Source organism: Manihot esculenta, chromosome 12 (assembly GCF_001659605.2).
Source record: "Manihot esculenta cultivar AM560-2 chromosome 12, M.esculenta_v8, whole genome shotgun sequence".
NCBI classification, from domain to species: Eukaryota; Viridiplantae; Streptophyta; class Magnoliopsida; order Malpighiales; family Euphorbiaceae; genus Manihot; species Manihot esculenta.
In genome coordinates, this window is record NC_035172.2 from 10753263 (window position 1) to 10776692 (window position 23430).

Genomic DNA, 23430 nt, shown 5'->3' on the forward strand with positions numbered 1-23430 from the left:
TAAAAACTTTATATACTAATTGTACATGCAGTTTTTAATCAAAATTATATAATTAGTGTATAAAATAATATAATATTTCATACTATCATTATTTAAATATTTAATTGCAATTAAAATTAAAAAAAATAATAAAAATAAAAATTAAATTAAATTGAAACTGTATTAAAATTAGCTAAATCCTATCAAAACTGTACTGAAAGTTAATTCTAATAAATATAATTCCTAAAAATAAAAAACTAAAGGTAAAAACCGTATCAAAACTAAGAGCTTGCAGCTTTAGTGTCCATTATCATCACTATTAGCAAGTGAATCCATTTTCTGACCTTTACATATAAGAAAACAAATGACTAAAATTGACAGTCGACACTATATGAGACTTAGCAAGACGTGCAAGCTGCTGTGGCTCACACTCCAACCATTTTGTTCTAGCTATCTTGAACTGATGTTTTGCTCGAGTAAAAGTAAAAGATATAAAACTTGCTCAAACATTACATGACATGATATAGTCAAACTGTAACTTGTACATGAGCACAAGACTGAATCAAGCAAATCTTGGCTTAGTTTCATCACGTTCCGAGAGGTTGGTAGAACTAATCATTAAACACGTATTTGGAGAATTTAGTTACGCCTAAACCTAAAGTCCAACCCAATATGAACGTCCATTGCTATTGTGAACAGCTGTCGGACTGGGAGATGTCACAGACCACTCGTACCAAACCTGCATCATAAATCGATCACTAAATATAGTCATTTTTAAGCATATTTGTTTGAGTGCACCTGTACATGAATATGAGAGAGGTGGTTTAAGTCTACCGTGCCATCGGTGTGGTCGAATCAGTAGTTTCCATTATTTTATAACGTTTTTTTTGCAAAAGTAAAATTTACTTTTTCTATTGCTGCATTTAATGCTCTTACCTTTGATGCACCACAACAGCGCCAAAAATGCACTTCTAGAGGAGAACCAGGTTGTATGCATACTGGCGTCCTTAACGGGAAGAATATGGCAAACCTAAAAGGAAAAAAAAAAAAAAAGATGAAAAATGGAGAACGACTGTAGTAGTCACATTCAGGAAATAGCCATTACTACATCTACACCTGCTGTATAAATATGTCGATTACCAAACAATTCAGTAACATCGTTCAAACAGTGAAACAACACAAGAAACATGCCGAGACATCAAAAATGGATGGATAAGGGGCCATAGGACATTGAAAATAGCAACCCAGTTCTAACATGTATAACTAGCAAGTTACTGACAAAGTTGAAATCTGTTATGGAAAGTCAACCAAATTATAATCCATTTTTCTTATTGTTTGTATTCCTATTTAGGGCATTCCTAATTAGTCGAGCATAATTATAGGGTATATTGCATATATGTGTGTATACAAATAACTTGGAAAATATATATGAAAATTTTGACCGTTTCCTACATGGTACCAGAGCTGGTTTAAGGACGTCAGTTATAAAATTTCAGAAATTAACTGCTGTCCTTCTCTCGTTGCTTTTTTATTAAGGCATTGAGATCTTTCAGGTCTCCATTCTAGAGGAGTATTTTGTTTTGTGTTCTTAGGTTGTGAGAACTTTTTCTGGTTAATTTAAGATTTTGTTGGACTTGGGTATTTATTTTGAAAATAATATGGCTGAAGATAAAGGTAACACTAAGCCTGTGCTTTTAGATCTAGTCCCACTGATGGCTAAAATAATTGAACACGAGCTTATCAGCTCAAATTACCTGGAGTGTAGTCAAACAATTCAAATTTACTTGTGGAGTATTGATAAGGATGATCACCTCTCCAATGATCCACTGAATGATGACACCAAGCAGTTGGCTGAAGGACAATGCCCATTTATTCTTACAGCTTCAGAATTTGATCCACAGTGAGATGATTAGTCTTGTTAACACTACAACTTTTTTAAGAAATTAATGGAGTATTTAGAATTTTTATATTTTTGCAACGGACGCACATATGAAGAGACTAATGTCTTAGTGCCATTTAGTCATGATGTAAATGTGCAGTAAGCTCAGGGAGAACAGACGACTGGTATGAGCTTTCTTGATGGGTTTACCTTCCGGGTATGAGATTACTAAATCTCAAATTCTATCAAGTTCTGAGCCTTCCTCCCTGCACCTTCACACATGTTCCTAATATTGAGAACACTCAATTCTCACACCCTACCAGTGCTCTTGTATGCCATAACACAAGTCGGTAACAGGGTAATGGGGAAGAAAATAGATGGGTCACTGGCAACAAAAATGATCAGCAAGATAGTTCTAATCAGGACTCCAGAATCATTTGTTCCTACTGACATGAACCTGATCGTACAAGACATAATCGTCTGGAACTTAAAAAGGAAAAAAAAATAAGTCTCAAATGGCAAATATGGAATGCAGGATTCCCCAGTATCCTCCTCAACTGAGAAAACTGACTTAATATCCGCAGGCAAGTTTGCACAATTTTCTCAACATTAGGCATCTCCAAAGTCCAACGGTTCTCCTGTCATTTCATTTACCTGAGTCAAATAGATACACTACTTGCATTATGTCTTCCTCATCCAAATAGGCCATTGATTCCAGTGCAACAAATCATATGATAGGTAGAGTCCTTTATCTTCTTTCTATCTCATTCTCATACGACCTCTTGTAAAATTCTAGTGCTGTTACTTCCGCTAATGGTTAAAACAATTGTGTCATTAGTTTTGGAATTGTGAACCCAACTTCATCTCTTCCTCTATCATCTGCTGTGTGTACCTAAATTCTCATTTAATTTGCTATCTGTTACTAAACGTACTCAATTACTCGCACCTTAAATTACTATGATTCCCCTCCTTTTTTACTATTGTTTGTTTTGAGGATGTTACAATGAAGTAGATTATTAGCAAGGGAAGCCTAGTAGTCTCTAAATCCTTGATAAACATGCATTATGGTCTCTTACTCCAGTATCTTAACTCCCCTTCATGTCCATTGTAGATTGGGACATCCTTGTTTAACTTTAAGAAGGTATGTCCTCAATTTCAGTCATCTTGTGTACTAGAATGTGAGTCATATCAATTTGTTAAAAATCATTGTTTACCTTCTCGTCAATTTGTTAAAAATCATTGTTTACCTTCTCGTCTAGAGACGATAAATAGGTTTCATCCCTTTTTGAGCTGGTTCATTCTGATTTTTTTGGGTGCTTGTTCTATTACTTCTAAGACTAAATTTAGATATTGTCACTTTTATTGATAATTACACTCATGTTACATAGGTTATATCTAATGAAGAATCATTCTGAGTTAGTTTCTATCCTTCATTCTTTTTGTACTGAATTGAGCATTAGTAATGTCTATGCCCTCGATTGATGGGGAATGCTATGAAAAGTCAACCAATTACAATCCTTGTAGATTTCTTTGATTATTTGATTCTATCCCATCATTTCTTAAGTCAAAAAAAACCATACCAGCTAAACATGTTTGGTGTTGCCGTTGATGGTTCAATGCCAAGATGTACATCTTTATAGAGCGTTGCGTCAAAGTAACCAGCAAATCCTGCCCCATGAAAAGACAATTAGACAAAGATAAGTCACTCATTGGTTTATCAAAGGTACAAATAATTATTAGTAACAATTACCATCCATGGAAAGCAGCTTTTTTGCACCATATAAAAATACTAAACCTAATCATTAGAAAAGCATTCTCAATGCAACAAAATGAACTTCAATAGTTCACTAAAGACTGAAATCAAGATGCCAATGGTGAATTCTAGTGGTTCAACAAAGATTCAAACTTTTTGCTTCAGTGCTTAGTAGATTCATAAGGCCAATTCTCTTGAGCCGTATTGTGCACATTGGACAATTCCTATCTGGATTATTGCAATGTTATCTCATCCATGAAGAATACATCCAAAACCAAGCACCTAGCTGTATTGTGACCAACAAATTACAGCGACAACCTTTGTCCTTCCTTTAAAAATAAAGAAAAGTATAATCATTTCCCACCATGCACCAAGTCGAATCTTCATAAGTTATCTTCTTACAGCAGTTCATAGTTTCATAATCTAATGCTAATATGAGTAATAAATGTATAATCTCGAGTCTCAGAAATTTGCATATTTTCTTCCTACACATCCCAATAACAATGTCAACTACATATTTCACCAAGGTTCACCATAAGTGCATTTGCGGATGCAAAATTCTTTTGTTGGCATAAAAGCATGGTTACATTGTTCCATTAATTTTGATAAAATAAAGAGAAAATGCAAAGAATTGGATAAAAACAATACTAGCATGCCTTTCCTAGCACGGATTTGAGAAAGCATTCCTCTTGCGCCACTATGAATGATTTTTACTTGGAAGTTTCTAGATTATTATAGGAGGAGCAGAAATCAGATCTAATTGCAATCTAACCTAACCAGCTAATCTTCACCACCTATAGTCCCTCAACTTTGATTGTGTTCTCAGTTTAGCCACTCAATTTCAATTCCTTTCCTAAAACTCCTAGACTTTAATTCAAGTATTAGTAAATGCATTCTTGCATGTTATTGCAGGTTTCTAGGTTAATAGAAATAGAAAGAATTATTTCTCTCTCCTCTAATATTGCTCTCAATTTTATTCTTTTTCTCTCTTTATTTCATAAAAATAATACATTTACATATACAACACCCTAGATTTTTTAAATTTTGAATATTATTTATTAAAAATATTTTTTTATAATTTAAAGAAATTATTGTTATTATATTTTATTTGAAAACTAAACAATTACCTAAAGTTCCTAACTTCTCACTCCCGCAAACCTAAACATGATTGAAAGGAGGGATTTGGCCATTTAGCCTCATTCTAGTCATTATCCAACTATACTGGCAATCCTATACAATAAGTTTCAACCTAGAGAACCTTATTTGACCGAGCTAATTGTCAATCCTTGCTAAAAGCATACAAATCAAAGAAAAAGGAAAGGAAAAAAAAATCTAGTACCCCCTTAATATTATTTTTTTTATTGCATATTTGTTTATTTTATTTTAAATACCAGTAGTAATATTTTTAATTAGATAAAATATTTAAATTATTTTTAATATTAGTAAATTATAATAATAAGTAATATCAAAATAATAAAAATTTGATAAAACACGATTAAAATTAAAATTAATAATATTCATAGTAATATTTAAAAATTTATGGATTATTATAATTTAGCTAATATTGAATAATAATTTTATTTATTTTAAATACTTAATCAATAATACATATAAAAATGCGAAGAGAGGGGGACTATTGAGATTCCCAAAATGTTCTCACATAGATTTGATAATTACAAAAATTTTTTATTTTAATTTATTTTTATTTAAAAATCTGTCAATTGAATGGTTAATTATGTTGGTTTTCTCTTTAAACTAAAATTGGTTGAACAATTATTCTAATATTTAAATTCTATATTAATTTTTATTATAATCTAAAAAAAATTTTATACAAAATAGTTAACTAAAATTTAAAAAAATCACATTTAAAAGACTAAAAGAATTAGAGTATTTTTAGTCATGGATATTTAGATTCATTGCTACTAATAAGATTCAACGTCACCCTCTTTATTACTAATAGATATTAGTTCGTCTAAAAATAAAAATATTATTATACAATAGTATTTTAATTTTAATAATATATAAAAAATATACATAACTAGGGAATTTAAAGGCATCAAATTTTTAATAATTTTATATTTTTATGACTAGATTAATACATTAATTTAAACTTTGCTATGTGACTACACGAATAGAAGTTTTATAATTATAACTTAATTTAATATTTTAATTTACTTTTCAATTTTATGCATATTTATTTGTATTTTAAAAAGAATAATTACCTTCAAGGTATATTATATTATATTGTACATTAAATACATAGCAAAAAAATTATATTTTTTAAAATTTCTGTTTATACTAATAATAATAAAATAAAATAAGATGAACTAAAAAAATTAAATTGAAAGATATATTTAACCAATGTAAACATTTCAAATTTTATTATTCTCAAACAATTTTAATATATTAATTTTTTACTTATAATAAATAAAATTTTAATACTATTAAAATACAACATAAAAATTTTTTAAAAAACTGTTAAAATTTTCTTTTTCTTTTATTATATTAAAATAAAATGATAGATAAAATAATTATCAATAAAAAATTATATATGCTAAAAAATTAATTATATCTTTCAAATTACAAATGACTAAACATAATTCAATATTGAAAATTAATAATTTTAAGTAAAATAAAATATAAAAGTAATAATTTTAAAATTTTTTATTGTATTAGGATAAGCTTAATCAATAAATTACTTTTTTAAAAACATAATATCTACACTATAATTAGTCTATCATAATTTACTTAAATATATATGTTGATAATAGTTCTATTAAATCACAAATAATAGTGAATAGAATAAAAAAATATCGTATGCTATTACCTTATTTGTAACATTGCATTTATAATGACAAAATTGACTAAAATGATATATATCCTTATGTTTTTCATGGTAATATTTTTAACAAATTTTAACTAGATATAAATTATAGTCACAATAATTTGGTATTATGGTAATAGAAGACTAAATTTAATTGGCTATTCAAAATAATATATTATGATATCATTATATTATATAAAAATTAATTAAAAAAATATTTATAAAAAATAAATGATTAATATGCACAAGAAGTATAAATAACATGAAATACACGTTTGGAAAAAAAAAAGCTAGTTTTCAAACATAGATGAATAAGAGTAAAAAATTTTTACTCCTATTTATACAGTTAAAATCTTATATTTAATAATTAAAAATAATAAAAAGGAATTTACATGTGATGTAATTAGTGTAAATATCTAAAAATCATCAAATTTTAATTAGAAAATATGAAATTATGTGAGATATAAGAGAAGAGAAGTAATCTTCTATTTATATTAGTAGATAATAGTGAGTTTAGTAATACTCAAAGTTGGAGAAGTTTTAAGAAAGAAATTGAAGTTGACATATCAAATTGAAAATACTTATAAAATTGAGGGACTGTAGGTGAATATTAGTCTGATCTAACAGAAAAATTCAAGACCAAAAATAGGAATATCATTAAAATGTACCATGCACCAAGGCTGACCCAGCATCATTTGCTATCTCAAACTGCAGCTTTTTGTAACGCTGATTGCTTCTCTTAGATGTGTAATTTGGATGAGTAAATGTAAAGACCTACATAGGAACCAAGAAATCGGAGTTTTCTAAGATAAACAAAAGGCACAGATATAGTCAGATGGCTAAGTGATAACAACGAGCTGAGAATCCATCAACAGAAGGCTTAAAAATCAAGAAATGCTCATCTCTCTGGCCTGGCATGTTATGCATAAGGTTAGTGCAATATTCAACAAGCCATACGCCTAATTATGGCCCATAGGTTAGGGTTACCATGCTAGAGGACTTACAGGTTGAGAAGGAGCAAGCCTAGCTATGTTATGTAGTTTGACAACATATGCAGTCTCAAAGTGCACAAGATCTTTGTGCGACTTAACCTGTAGCACAGCCACAATCCATTTTAAATGATTTGCTTGAAAAAGGAAGAGAAAGGGCACAAGAACAAGGCATGGGTACACACATCATTATAGAGTTTTGAAGCTGTCACTGGTTGGATGAAACTTGTATACCTACAAAAGAAATATTAGTTAAAGAAATACTACACTTTATTTAAGCTAAAACTTTAATTCCCATGAATATGGTAAAATTTGCTGCTCTGATGATTACTATCCAACAATAGATTATAAATAGCCAAAAAATGGAAGAATTTCTTGTTTTTGCGGATGATTTGATTAACGTTCAGTTATTTTATTGCTATAGAAGCATCTGGTGGCACATGAATCTCCTAAATACATTTATCAAATGATAGGAAGAAATCTCTCTATATATGCTAGCTCATTTCAAGAACAGTTCATAATTATCTATAATCGCAAGGAAGAATAAATATAAATTACAATAAAGAAGAATATACATACGATGATGGTATTGAGATTCCATCTTGCTTTAAAAACCTTTGGGCACCATCAAGACACTCAGGTGATAGCTCATTGTCACCAAATGATCCAAGCAATTCACTAACCTAAAGATCAAAATAAAAAACAAATAAAGCATATAATTGCTGGGATTCAAAGAAGACACCTAAGTAATTGATCATGAAATGTGTTCAGATACCAAGATATCAGCTTTCTCAGGAGCATCCCAGTGACGCATGTCACAAGAAATTATGGTAACAATATCTTCCCATCCTTCCAGCTTAACCAAACTCTGTTAAAACAAATATCATCCATGAAAGTCATATGGCATCTGTCAATATATATAACAATGAAAAGAAAACTAATATGAAGAGCATGGTTACAATTTTATATGACATCTGTCAATATATATGGTCAGATATGGACTAGACCAACAGCAACATCTGTCAATATATATGGTCAGGTATGGACTAGACTAACAGTAACATGTGACTGATCCATTATTCATACAAGAAATGGTTCACTACCTGAAAAAGGTATTGAATCAATTACAGGGAACTGAATGACTCTCAGATTGATCATATACCACATTTCCAAACATGACTATGAGAATGGTTTTACATCAATGCATACAACCAAGAGCAGCATTTGTTACTCTCAATCTGGAAGGCAAACTCACATGAAGGGTAACCACTGCATTTGGATTTTTCTCAACTGCATATACTTTTAGCTTGCGTCCAGTTTCTTCAGCTGCCTATAGATGATTAGAATTAGGAGCAAAACATGGAAAAGAAAAACCCCAAAATGAAAATGCAGAAGATATTAGAGAACCTGCAATGATGCCCTGACAAGGGGTCCACGTCCTGCTCCAACAACCATCAGTACCTTGACACAATTAATTACAAAAGCCCCCATGAACTTAACATTTTCAGAACATCATGTTTATGGAACACTAGATAGGTTGGAGAATAAAAACACACAATCTATACACAAGCAGACTGGAAAATAAGAAATAAATGGATTGGTAGCTTACAGTGGTGATGCTTGATTCATCAGGGACCCTATCCAGCAAAGCTTTACTGATTGCCCTTTGGTACTAGAAAATAAGAACACATAATAACTATTCAGAACACAAAACTTTAATAACATAGCAACTGGCCTTTGTAGATAGGAGTCAATTGTAACCATTAAAAAAAGGCACTAACATTCAACTGTAACCTCACTTTCTCATCCCTTCCTAAAGAGAAAAAAAGAAAGGGAAAAAACAAAAAGAAGAGTAGAAAAAAAAGAAGAAAAAAGGAAAAGGCACAGGATAAAGGCAGAAATTCAGATTGAAAAATGTAAATTTACAACACTTGATCATTTTTTGAATGAATATAATAAATCATTTTTTGAATGAATATCATCTTAAACATTTTCCTTGATTCAAAACCAATTTGCCTGTAAATATCACAAATGGTATTGTTTGCATAAAACCAATTAGTTCAGGACAGTACATATAAACAAGTATAACTGAGAATTTGCTTAGTATGAATTTTCATATATCCTGTAGCAAGTATATAGAGGTGCAAAGTAACCAAACAAAGCCAAGCTCAAACTTGGTTTCATCTTCAATTTTTCCTCGACTTTGGCTCAGCCCAATTGCTGATCGATACTCTAGCACCAAGGTTAAGGTTTTCTCATTAAAAAAATAAAATAAAAATTACAAATTTACTTGGAAGAAGAATTAAATGATATTGACACAGTAAATACATATCTTTTAGAGCACAAAAATCAGGGGAAAGATATTATTGAAAAAAAGGCTAGAGACTTCCATATTATTTTCTCTTTTGACGGGGAACCACACAACTTTTTCCCCTTATCCAAATTTTCTTGATCAACTACCTATCTATCATTGCTAACTTATTTCACCCTAACAAGCCATTCTAGGCACAAGACATACCATAAAAAATCTTACAGTTTACTTCAACAAGAGATAACAATTTAACCGTGTCCCTGCCAAAAAAATCAGGATCTAGCAGATGACACTTCTTGTTAATTAACTTTATTGAACTTTTAATTAGAAAAATGAGAAGTTAAAAGAAAAAAATTTGAACAGGTATAACCATCTAAAAGAAAATACATTCATGAATGCAATTGAACCAACCTCACCTATATTTTGCATTTTGAGTGACAAATTTAACTTTAAATTCGTTTATTTATAACTTGATATAAGGATGCATCAGAGCTTTCACTGAGCTCAATCACCACTTATTTACCAAGCACACTAGCTGTAACATCCATACATATATGATTAGAAATATGAAAAAAAAAGGCTTGAGCACAAGCATTATTTAGCATCCCAATATCCATTCTAGTTAACATTTAGAGATAGTCTTACCTGGATGTATTTTACAGAGTCTTTCTCAAATGTCTCATATGTTTGTGCCTCTAGATTGTCCATGAGTGGCTGAATGGAGAACAAACCCAAGCAAATAGTTAAATCAATTAAAGTGTGAGAAGTTGATCTTAGTAGGGATAATATCAGATTAGTGCAAGTTACAGAATAACTTACTTGTAATGGAGACTGAAGAAAGTCCCTGTATCCAAGCTGCCATAAAAGACTTAAAGGATTCAAAAGAAGTAAGAGTAAAAGAAAAACAAAGGTTTAAAAAAGAGAAACCATGTTTATGCCTGGTGCCCACATTTGAGAGAGAGAGAGAGAAACAACCTCAAAACGTTCTTGCTCGGGAAGGGGATCCATTTTCTGGAAGAGGAAACCAACATAGTCCAAGTATAGCCTCAAGGGATGCCCCTGCACACCTTCAAATACATGAAGGTACTACAACCAATTAATATGAGAACTACAGGTAATGTGAGGGCAGTATATACCAGTGTTGTTAAGGCTGGAGGCAACACTAAGATCACAGGGTCCCTTATCACCTTAGGCATGAGGCAAAGCAATGCCTTTTTGAAAAAGGTGACAAAAGCCAAAAAAATTTTATATATTGTATATATATATATATATATATATATATATATATATATAAATACAAACACATCAATGAACCCACATTCAAAGGAAAAATATATTCAAATAAAATACATATATATATACAACATAAGAGAAAATTGTAAACAAATTAAAACAAAATTACAATAATTACAGAATTTAATCATCAAAATAGTAACCAATAATTTCACATCGCAGAAATGTAATGTTTTAACTTTTAATTAAATCTAATTAAAAAAGTAATTCAATCTTCATAATTAAACCAAGTAACTAAACCAAATATAAAATTATCAATAATTAAATAAAATTAATAACATCAAATTAACCATTAAATCTACAACAAATGCAGAAATTTAAAACCAGTAATTAAACAATAAAATCACTAATAATTGCAGTTGCATATTTTTAATTGAAGAAATTAATAATTCTATTGTTTAATTGCAGTTGCAGAAATCAAATTTACAACAAATGCAGAAATTTAAAACCAGTAATTAAACAATAAAATCACTAATAACTTAACTTATGTTACTTGAAGTTGAAGGAGAGGGTTGAAGGAGAGGGAAAGGCTGCTCACTGCTGTTAGGGAAAGAAATGCTAGTAGTTACAGCAATGTAGAGAGGGAGAGAAGAGAAGAAGAGAAAGAGAGGAGGAAGAGAGGAGAGGAAAAAAAAAATTGCAGGTTGCTGCAGCCGGCTGAAGAGGAAGAAAGAAAAGAGGAGAGAAAGGGAGAGAGGAGAGACAATAAAAAAAATTTACAGCATGATGCAGGCATGCAGCCTGCCGAATAGAAGAAGAGAAAGAGAAGGAGAGAAGAGAAGAGAAGAGAAGCAGAGAGGAGAGGGAGACCAAGAGAGAGATACCTGGTGTTAGAGAGGCTTTGTGGAAGGAGAGAGACGTTGGCTGCTGCTGGGTAATGTTAAAATAAAAGGTCTTGTTTTTCTAACTTAAAACCATTTAAAACTTAGAACTTCAGGAAAAAAAAAAGTAATTACCCGTTATTGGCAAGGGGCAATGCCTCGCCTGCCCATTGCCCCTCGCCTTCCTCCCCTGAGGCGCTCGCCTAAGGGGAGTCGCCTCACCTGATGCCTTATTGAGGCCTTAACAACAGTGGTATACACAGACACGCAATGAAAAATCTGAATCACAATTGAAGTGACGTATAAAGCCTTTATCGAGACAGCAAAAGTTAAACCAGACTTACTTTCAACGTTATTATCAAAATTATTCGCAACTACATTTGAGCTTGCCTTTGGGCTGCTGTGTACAAGTTTTCCACAAATGACAACCTGGAAAGACATTTTGAAGTACCTAGATTAGCTAATTTGCATGACAGCAATTAACAATTGCACTGCAATAGGAAATCAAACATAATATTAAAATGTATTGGAGAGAATGCCTCAGGAAGTTTCTCCAGTAAAAGTTGCTCCCATGCAACAAGTGAAGGGAAACACATGTTAAGTTTAAATCACATGAATAGTAGTTAACAAGAAAGATGAAAATTCACATACCTGTACGGAATGGTCAAAGAAACCAGTAACAAGCTTTTGGTGACGCTTAGAGAGGCAAGGATAACCCCGTGCATTTGTTAGGAAAGACTGGTAAAATAAAATGCATTCATCTCAAACCAGGAAATCACAAAAACAAAATGGAATTCCTTTATTGCATATATAATACACCAATGAAATGCAGGATTATGTACTCACATCAGTATGTATTATAGCTGCCCTAACAGATTCTCCAAACCAACGGCCTAGTGAGTTCACTGATGGTAAGGAACTCCTGAAAAAGGAGCAGATGTTACAAAAAGTTCTCTATAGCAGAGACAATATGATGAAAAAATAAAATTTAAAAGAAAAACAAAACATTATTGATTAGCATGCTGCTTACAAAACATCAAGTGCAATGGCTAACTGACTGTGATGTTCACAAAGAAGGCGAAATGAATTCCATAGTTCCCAAGAATCAATCTGCACAGCAAAGAGCCAATTAAAAGAGAGAGGTGGTTGGGGTGGGGGGGGGGGGGGGGAATGTATTTCATAGTTTTCATGAATACTAATCCCCACAGGTTAGCATGCTTCAAAGATTACAACAAACCTAACCATTGTACAGCAACTACATAAGCCAGACAGATAGATATTGTAAGACATGTCATACATGGCTATCATGCCCATTCTACAAACATGAGGTAGGAATGGAACCCAACACATTGTTTCATTCAAAAAAAACATTCACTTCTACTATGAGGTGCATGGTTTTAAATAACGGGTTATTTACAGGTTTTGGACTTTGGAGAAGGCCGTTGCCATTAAGGTATTATTTAACGGCAATAAAATTTTGTTAGAGTAACGGCTGTTACTTTCTTTTCTCTGCAGGAATATACAGAGAATGTTGTCTTCTTGCTACGGACAACCTTCTTCATGTGATGTTTGAATAATTGAAGGCTCAAAAACCCTCTTTTCAGCCTTATCACTTAATTTTCCCAAGCCAAATTGCCAAAACTTTTAAAAAAAAAAAAAAAGAGATTTCTCTCAATTCTCAAGCTCTCTTCTCAACTTTCTCCTAAATTTCTGTAAGTTTGGCTAATAAGGATTGCAGATTCCTGTGTTCACTTCTTCAAGGATCAAGAACTCCATATTTTAGAGTGGTTTCAAAAGCTATTGTGCAAAAAAGTTGGCTTTTATTATTTTTTGGCCTATTGGCCCAAAAAGACCCCAACTTTATGAGTTTTTACGTTTATAGCCTCAACTTTTAATTTTGTATCAAAATGCCTCAACTTTTAAATTTATTATAATTGTAGTAACTTTTTAAATTAATTTTAATTAGATTTAAATTAACTTAGTCGATATGTTATATGTCACTGTTTTTATTACATAAGCAACTTGATTAACTGAAATTAAACCTTAATTAAGATTCTAAACTCTTAATTATATGAAATTTCTAAATTATATAATTGAAATACTTAATTCTTACACACTTAAATAAGAATCTTAATTGAGAATTTTAGATAATTAGGGGTTTAAAGTCTTAACAAAGTTTAATTAAAGTTAATTAAGTTATTTATATGGAAAAAATAATGACACATGGTGTGCCATGTAAGCTAATTTAAATAGGGTCAAACTAATTTAAAAAAGTTGGTACAATTGCAACAAATTTAAAAGTTGGGATTTTTTTATCCAAAATTAAAAAATTAAGCTATAAATGTAAAAATTCGTAAAGTTGGGGCCTTTTTGAGCCAACAGGCCTTTTTTTTTTTTCAACAAATGTTAGATATTTTTTGAATCATTGTTGTAGTTAATGCAAAAATAAAAATAATTAGAAGTTATAATGTTAGATAATTTTGATTAAAAACTCAGAATTTAAGTGTTTATTATTTTTCAATAATTTTTAGATTTTTTTTTTAATCCCTTTAGTTTTTACTTTATAGTGAATTATAAATAAAAATGATTAGAAGTTAAAATGTTAGATAACTTTTATTAGAAGATCAAAGTGGATCTACTTAAAAACCTGCTAAATGCTCATTCTGATGGTAATTGAGATTAATTATTATGCATTATATTTAAAAATTATAAATTTTGTGTTTATTTGATATATTTATACTTATTATTAAGTTGTATAACTTAGTTTTGATTGCACCTTTAATATTTGTTAATTTCATGAATTTTACAAATTTTTCAAAAAAATTTGTATAGCGACAGACCGTTACCATTAAGTTATGATTGTTACCGTTTCCATTACCTGCAACCACGATTTAAAACCATGATGAGGCGTATAATATGTTATGTTTTAGAAAGATAGAAGGCAGAGAAAAGGAGAAACGCAAAAGACCACATATCTATTAACTAGTGTTATTTTCATATTACATAGAACTCTGAATTTATAATGGAAGATACATGGATATATAGGAATGTTGTCAATAAATTATAGATCACTTCTAAGATTTTGCAAATCAATATCACGATTTTCTCATAATCATGAGATTCTTAAATGCGATGTATCCCATTAATTAAGAAAAAAAAATCTCATTAATTCCAACATAATAGATATAAATCCTACTACTGAAATATTTAAATGAAATCGGAAATTCTCACCAAATTACTTGAGTTTTCATCCATTGAATCCTGTTCAGTCTTCATAAGTGGTATCCTAAGCCACAACTTTAACGAGGAAACAATATAAGAATAGAGACCATAATGCAGAAGATAGAATATTTAAACACGGCCCGCCGCAAAAAAAAGAAGAAAAGAAAAAGAGGGAAAAAAGAAAGAAAAAGAAATGAGGTAGAGAGAGAGAATAGAAAGGAACCTGCATACTGTTCAAGCCTTGTAAAATCTGATTCACACACCTAGCGTAATTAGCACAGGATGCACCCTTAGGACAAGGAAGCAGGCATGCCTACAGCAAACACTCATAAATTTAACACCATACAGTCTTCAAAGGGTTACTCACAAAAACCATATCTAAAAGCATCATAAAATATCAAACGATGCAATCATAAATATCGGTCATGCCAATGATGCACAATGAAGATGAATGTTTTCAGAGTACCGTTGAAAACACACTATTGGTTTTTCGTAAGACGGATAAAAATAGGCATTGAGGTTCACAATGGTGTATTACCACAGTACATCAAGCATCTGGTTGTGTGTATGAACATACTTTTATAGACCAGGAGAACATTGGATTCTTTTTTTCATCTTCATCAATAATGAATAAAGGAGCATATCATTTTTCATGTCTCATCCAATAATTTCCTGCAAACTAAATTCTGCTGTACATGAAATCATTAACCTTACTGAAAAAATTACCACTTTCACTTCTAGCAAGCTTGCTGATCTCTCCAAATGAGAGATTTCAGGTTTCACATTGTTAGCAGCTCAAACAACAGTTCTGGTCCAGATGTGGTTGATCAGATCCCAAATGGTTAAGGTACATTACAGAAGACATAGAAAGAGAAAGAGAGGCCTGGGATCAAGAGCAAAAGTAGGTGGAAAGGACAGCTGGAATTGGTTAACCAGGAGGTTGAGCTGTTCAAATTACAGAAGAAAAGCCACATGGGACTGATACCAGAATGGATGAGCCATCTCCATAACAAATAAGGGCTTTCATAGACAAAGAAATCAGGGATTATTCTTTATCAATTTGGCAGCTGAAGGTGGTCTAGCTTAAAAAGTCTGGGAGATTTCTCCGATTATCTTGTTGGCTTTTTGTTCCATCGCGTTTAAATTTAGTGTTAACTGAGTGAGAGGAGAGAATTTGTAATTGAAAATTGCTGTATAAATGCAGCTTGCCAATTATTTCATTACAATTACAATTTTAAATTCCATTAGTTGAAGTTACATTCTGAAATTTTTCCTAACTCTATGACAATACCTGTAAGGAAAGATGATTAGCCCATGCTATTTCTTGGTTCAGAGTTGTTTCAGAATCCTTCCGAAGAGTTTCATCTTCCGAGTCCAAGTCAATCCATGAACTAATTTTTCCTGAAAACGATATCCAGAATATAATGAGGAAAAAATATTACCGATCCATGCATGCAAAGTAGCCCATAAGTAAACAGATTAACCTAATAGTTAACAGGGAAAAAACTCTGGAAAGATCTCAGGGAAGTTAAGTAGTTAAAGAAGGCGGGAATAATAGTTGGTTGTAACCACTTGTAACTACTTAACTGTAACAATAGAAGAATGTATAAATACCTCTCTCTCTCTCTCTCTTGTAACTACTTAACTAGAAGTAGTTAAAGAAGGCAGGAATAATAGTTAGTTGTAACCACTTGTAACTACTTGACTGTAACAGTAGAAGAATGTATAAATATATATATATAATCTTCCTTCCCTTCTTACTCTCATCTCTTATTCTCTTTATCTAAATCTCTTTCTTCCCAAATCCTAATACATTTAGAGACCAACTCTAACATTCGTATCAGAGCTGTGAATCCGACAGCAGAATCTCAATTTCCCTTGAAGTTGCGATGACAAGATCCGCCATAATCAGTCAAGAAATGGTGAGAATTGAAGAAATAGAGGAACAGCTACGGGAGCTACAAGAAATGACCCAAAGGAACAGTGGAGAATCAAAAGATCTCAAGGAGGAAGTACGGAAGAATTCAAAGTGTGCCCAAGACAACAATGTAATTCTGAAAGAATTGCGATCGTATATGGTGAGTATGAGGGCTGAGAAATTGGCCAAGAAAAAGAACAAAGAAGCCGGCAGTTCCTCTGAAGAAGGGATTGGCCCTGGAAATCATGTGAATCCTTCAATAAATCAAGGGGATGACAGAGGTCTCCTACCTAAATCTCAACTCTAATCTAATCTGCTTCTTACTACGGAAGGTATGTCTCCATTCTTGCCGAAATTTCCTCTCTTGCCTAAAATTGAACTAGCTACATTTAATAGTGGGGATGATATGAGGAGGTGGCTGAGGAAATGCATCAAATACTTCAAAGTTTTGCCTAGTAAACAAAGAGTGAACATAACCAACCTCTTTTAATAAAAAAAGGTGATGCTTAGTTCCATAACTAGAACAAAGGAAGAACTCGTACCTGGGATGAATTTGAGAAGGTAATATGCAATAGATTTGGGGATCCAGGATTGGAGGACGTAGCAGAGAAACTTAATAAGTCAAGGCAAGAAGGAACAATACAAGATTATCAAAGCATGTTTGAGGATTTAAGGTAAGAATGGAGAGAATAATGCCAGAGTTGAGGGAAGGCTATTCTTTGTCTAATTTTATTGGTGGATTGAAAGATGAGATCAGATTGATGGTGAGAATGTTGAAGCCTGACTCCCTGTCTCAGACTGTGAAGATAGTAAAATTGCAAGAACAATTAATAGAAGGCAAGAAACCCAAACCTTTCCCCAACCTCTCCAAAACCACCAAGTCTTTCCCCAACCTGAATAATTAGTTAAGCTTTGGGAGACCATATTAGAGCCAAAAGGAAAAATCTAACTGAAATATCATGCTATAGAAGAAGGTATAAAAAGAATAAGAAGTAGATAGGGTTATGGTGGTTTCAGTTATAAAGAATAATAGTAGCTCAATCAGTTAGTGTGGTTGGTGGAAATTAAACTGCTATGACAAGTAGGGCTATGTACATTTCCTGGGGTTCAGAAGCTAATCGGAGGATTGTACCGTACAGTATCGGAATTGGAAAAAAAAGAGTTGCTATAAGAACCTACCAAACTAATTTTACTGGTTCAGTTCAATTCTTCATCAAGGACTGAAATTGGAACATGATTAGAACCATTCCAAATCAGAAACAAACTGAAGAACTAATTTTATAAATATACTTTTAGATATTTTTATAATTTTGATAGAATTATATTTATATATATAGATAGATAGATATATAACCTAATTTATCATTAATTGTTAGTGTATAATATAATATATATTTTTCTACTTTTAAGATTTCAATTATATATGCATTAAATTATCTTCTAATCTCCAATTGTGTGATTGAATCACAAGTTAGTCATAAAATATAATTTTAGATGTTAGTTACATATTCATCTTTTAAATAAAAATCATTAATTAAGAAATACATAGAAAATAATATAATATTCTTATTAAGATAATACAATATTCTTATTAAGAATTATATATAACATATTTTGATAATAAAATATTATTATTATTATTATTATTATTATTATTATTATTATTATTATTATTATTATTATTATGTTAATATTTTTAATTTTATCATTGTTTGATATTAGAAATTTAAAATTGTTTACCATTTTAAAATGAACATAAGAATATTGCAATTTTGTACGTAAAAACCAAGATCTGAACTGAAATTGAAAACAACATTCAAGTCACAATAATATTGAAACAAGAACAAAAATCGAGCCAAAACTGTGTTGAAATTGCTTAAAAATAAACTGAAACCAGAGCCAAAGTTTGGTTCAAAGTCTGGTTCCTAAAAATTAAAACAAATGAATGTTGGTTCTTATTCGAGTTCTTAGCTAGAACCATATAGAAACTGAAACCAAAACTGAAACTGAATGCCTCTAAGTAGATGTTGTTAAGGGCTATTGAAGAGTTAGTTACAATCAGACAGCTGCTAAATAACTGCATACTGTAGTTTCGTTTCGTAATTCCACTCCAGAATTATCAAGAAATCCCTCTTCTTCTCTCGATACCATCGTTTCTCTTCCTATCCTATGATCTCTCTCAGCAATTTGTTAATTTCTTCTCAAATATCTACATAGAAAAATAGATATATCAAAGTTCAAAAGTCTAGGCATAGATTAAACTTTAAACTAAATAATGCAGTATATCTATCAACAAGGAGACTGCAACTTCAAACCACTATATTTCCTCAATCCATTCAAATTTATCTTCATAAAGTACAATGTTAATTTGTGATGCCATGTGAGTTCAGAATTAATTTGAAGCAAATGTGAGCGAACTTTCCAATCTAAAATCAATAGAATTACCATCCATTCCAAATATAAAAAGGAAACTAGAGAGAAGTGTAAAACATCTAAGCTAGCAAAAAAAGCTGCTATTTTGATCATGATGCAGCATGCTTCAGTTACAGATGTGATCAACAATAGTTCATACCCACAACATGACTGCTCCATTGAGAGGGACTCAAAACTAAGTCTGACCCAGCAAAAGGTAGAACAAATGATCTGCCAGTATCTTTTCCCACCAAGCTTGGTCTATAAGTCGGATCCATCTGTATCATGAAGTTATATAGGAATCAGCTTCAACAAATAGGAATTTTGTGCTTTTTTCTAAGGCAGTCTTGATACTGCTGCATGCTGTATGCTTGATAATATGGTTGAAAATTTATACAAAAGTTAACGGATGAAAACACCTAGGTACAGCCAGAGAAAACAGTTTCCTTTATATTAGTTGTTCATTGTTTATGACATTATGACACAAAAAAAGTTATGACCATAGAATGAATTCAACAACAGCTATCACACAATTACACAGTATAAAATGTTGTTTGCAGTGGCAGCCACCAGCAAAAGCAATCATGACATATGGAAAAAGGCCACCAGCCCACAACCAAAACATTGTTGTAGGTGAGCCCACTAGTTTTTAATCAAAAGTAAATATAAGCTAACTTGTGGAAACTAGCCACCGGATTTAAAATATAACAAGTGTCACAAACAAATTCTATAGCAAACAAGTAAAGAACATGAAGGCCATATCCACAGGAACCTAAAAGAAATGCTATAAAGAAATGCAAGTTTGAGATAAGGAAATACAAGTGTGAGAACATTTACTAATAGAAAATTGATATCATATTGAAGAAGATAGAATAAGTTCGTTCGACAGAGCTTCAAATGAACAAGGGAATAACTGAAAATAAACAAATGCAGATGATACCTTGAATAAATATCAACATGCAACCAAGGTGGCTAACTGGCAACCATTAGATCATAATAGCTACATACATGCACACACACACACACACACACACATATATATATCTTCAAAAGAAAACAAACCAGAGGAGCAACGACAAAGTCAAAACCACCCGAGGAGATATTATACGAGAGAAGCTGAGGAATGTCCTCATTGAACTCTGTTTCCACTCCACAGTACCGAGATTCGCTCTTTTCCCATCCCACCTTATCCCCCAGAGGCATTTTCCTCACTTTTACTTCTTCTCTTCTTCTTGGTGCTCTGCTGTTTTCTAGGTCACTTGAAGTAACCTTTATGCGAGTTGCTACTGTTGGAAGGAAAAAAGAAATAAAAAATTTTTTAAAAAAAATGTCAGAAACACATTGATTAAGTGACTGCAGATGGCAACAGCTAGGGTACCAAAACCAGAACCTGAAACCATCTTTAAAAAATTAATTTTGAATATGGTTAAAAATCAAAGTACCATACAACAAATAACAATCTCATGAAATAAAATTAAACACCACATCAATTCTAGATATGGTTACATTCTCATTCAAATGTTAAAGAAGATTTTCAAAACTACAAGTAAAATTCAAAAGTTCAACAAGGTCTTCATAACTAAAACTAAACATGCACAAATAAGAATTCAAAGACTAAGAATTTAGAGCTGAAGAAACAAAGAGTAGATATATTTAATGAAATTTATAAAAAAAAAATCTCAAGAAACTAACTTTCTATAACTTTTAAGCTTCATGTTCAAAACTCCATAAATATTAGCACTTTTTTCTTTTCTATCTATACATTTGAAAAATTATAACCAAGCTTCTCGTTACTAATCATGAAGACATTAAAATTGAAATCAGTCCCTTAATACAAATTATAACACCGACTAATTTATAAATCAATCCCTAATGAATTAGCTTTCTACTATTTCATCTGAAATCACAAGATGATAATCAATGCCTCGAACATTTGAGAAAAGAAAGGTGAATGGCAGCAGCAAATCAGTAATGGGGAGGTGAAAGATTGCTTGAGCTACTGTGAGGGAGAATGGCGGCTTCAAATGGCTTCAGCTACTGTGAGGAAGAAAGCAAGGAAGAAAGCTTCAAATGTTGATAGGCAGTGGAGAAGAAACAGCAGTGAGTTCGTAGGGGTTTTAGGTTTGGAGTTTTAGGCTGAAGAGAAAAAGTTCAGGTTACCATAGGGATGGTACTGGATAGGGTACCTGCGAAGTTATAAGAATCCAAACAGAACCCAAACCAGTTTACAAGTACACTACCCAAAGCCATTCCAAATCTGTTTAGAAATTAGGTTTCACTACCCATATAAGTCGCAAACCAGTTTGCCATTATCCATTTACTACACGACCCTGATTAACACATAATCCAAAAAAAAATTACAAAAACTCTCAACTCATTCACAATTGTCTTATTTTAACAAATTTTCAATAAATCTCACAATTACAATCCTCAGCGCATGTACATGAATCTTAGCATTTCTACAAATTTTCAGGAATCTCACATTAACATTTCAATAAAATTCATAAAACCATTTCAATAATCTCATGAAAACAACCCTCAATTCATTCATAATAGTCTTTATTTCAACAAATTTAAAAATAAATTCACAAATACAACCCCAAGCACATTCACGTAAATCTTAACGTCTCCACAAATTTCAGAAACCCACATCAATAAATCTCATAAATATTAGGAAGCACACATCTGAAACCACAATCTCAATACCCGTTCAAACCTGCAGTGACCGAGGACGTAGTGACGAGGAGCAGCAGCGGCTTGATTGAGGACGAGGACCAGCGGCGAGAAGCAGCACCGGAAGGCAGAAGGAATGGACCAGCGGACGCAGGGACAAGGACCAGGGGGAACGGCGGAGGAGAGAGCAGAAGCAACCAGGACCAGAGGACGCAGCAACGACGTTGATAGCGTGAAGAGCAGAGGGACGATCGCTGGGAGCGGTAGGCGGGCCGCTGTGTTGAGGGTTTAGCGAGGAAGGGGTTTAAGGGTTCTAGTTATCTAGTTTTATTTTTATATTTTAATTAACATCTTCATAGCTTATATTATTTAAAATTTCTTCTTCTTTTTTTCTCTGTCATTTATGTCATAGATTTTTAAAGACAAACAATATAGTTTATAGTATTAAAAATACTAATTTTTGCTGATGTGTTTTTGTAAGTTGCTTATACTCATTATATTTATTCATAATTTTTTTATATTATATATTTTTAATAATTGTTTGCATTATAAAAAATAAAAAATAAAAAAATATACCTTATAAAATATAAATATCCATGTAAATAACATAAGGTAACATTCAATTTTTATAGTTTATGCATTCTTCACTGTCAATTGTTGTAATAGTGCAATTGGCTTCCGTTCACTATATTATCTAAATTATTATATTAACTATCATTATTTTAATATAATTATTGGATATTTTAAATATATTTAAATATAAATTTTCTTTTACCTTTGTAGTCATAAAGACTTTCTAAGTAGACTACATTCTTCATATATATTTATTTTTCCTTTATTATTTTATCTGAATTTACAAGAATTTTAGTAGTTGACATCAACCGTAGTCTTAATAGTGCATTATATAATTGCTATAAGAAAAATATTTTATGATAAATACACACTAATATTTAATATTGTTTGTCTTGGATTTTTATTTATTATTATTATAAAAGCATAAATAAATTGGAAATTACTTTCTTTTAAAATAAAAAATGTGTCATTCATTTTCTGTATATGGCAGTGGTACCTGGACAATAGAACTTGTTTCCCAACATGTTATCCTATTGTTATTTTCTATATGAACTACATTTTCCCCTGTAACAAGATAAAAAATAATTGAGTAATTTCAGTATGTTTTTCCATTGAAATAAGTGGGTGTATATATATAGATTACAAGACCTTATTAAGGCAACCCCTAATAATTATCTATCAATCAATTAGCTTATGATTACGTAATCTCTTATAATTATGTACAGATTATGTTCACACTCTAACACCTCCCTCAAGTTGGATCATAGATATTTATCATGCCTA

General features: G+C 31.5%; 1 protein-coding gene across 2 annotated transcripts; it reads right to left on the reverse strand.

The window, feature by feature from the left end:
- Positions 1–254: 254 nt before the first annotated feature.
- On the reverse strand, positions 255–22403 carry LOC110628124 (protein arginine N-methyltransferase 1.5). 2 transcript variants are annotated; one of them, XM_021774629.2, is made up of 24 exons: positions 22118–22403; positions 20464–20687; positions 19562–19679; positions 16363–16472; positions 15295–15384; positions 15081–15146; positions 12880–12959; positions 12696–12771; positions 12501–12587; positions 12194–12278; positions 10711–10802; positions 10555–10590; positions 10381–10449; positions 9034–9096; positions 8832–8885; positions 8680–8754; positions 8200–8292; positions 8004–8107; positions 7610–7658; positions 7440–7526; positions 7104–7209; positions 3439–3526; positions 916–1009; positions 255–718 (listed from the first exon to the last, which is right to left on the reverse strand). In XM_021774629.2, exons 2-24 carry the CDS (start codon positions 20602–20604, stop codon positions 635–637), a joined length of 1947 nt encoding a protein of 648 aa, XP_021630321.1. In that variant the 5' UTR covers positions 20605–20687; positions 22118–22403; the 3' UTR covers positions 255–634. The 2 variants fall into 2 exon arrangements, with proteins under 2 accessions (XP_021630321.1, XP_021630319.1); XM_021774627.2 differs by having other exon boundaries at positions 22108–22403.
- Between the last annotated feature and the right edge of the window lie 1027 nt (positions 22404–23430).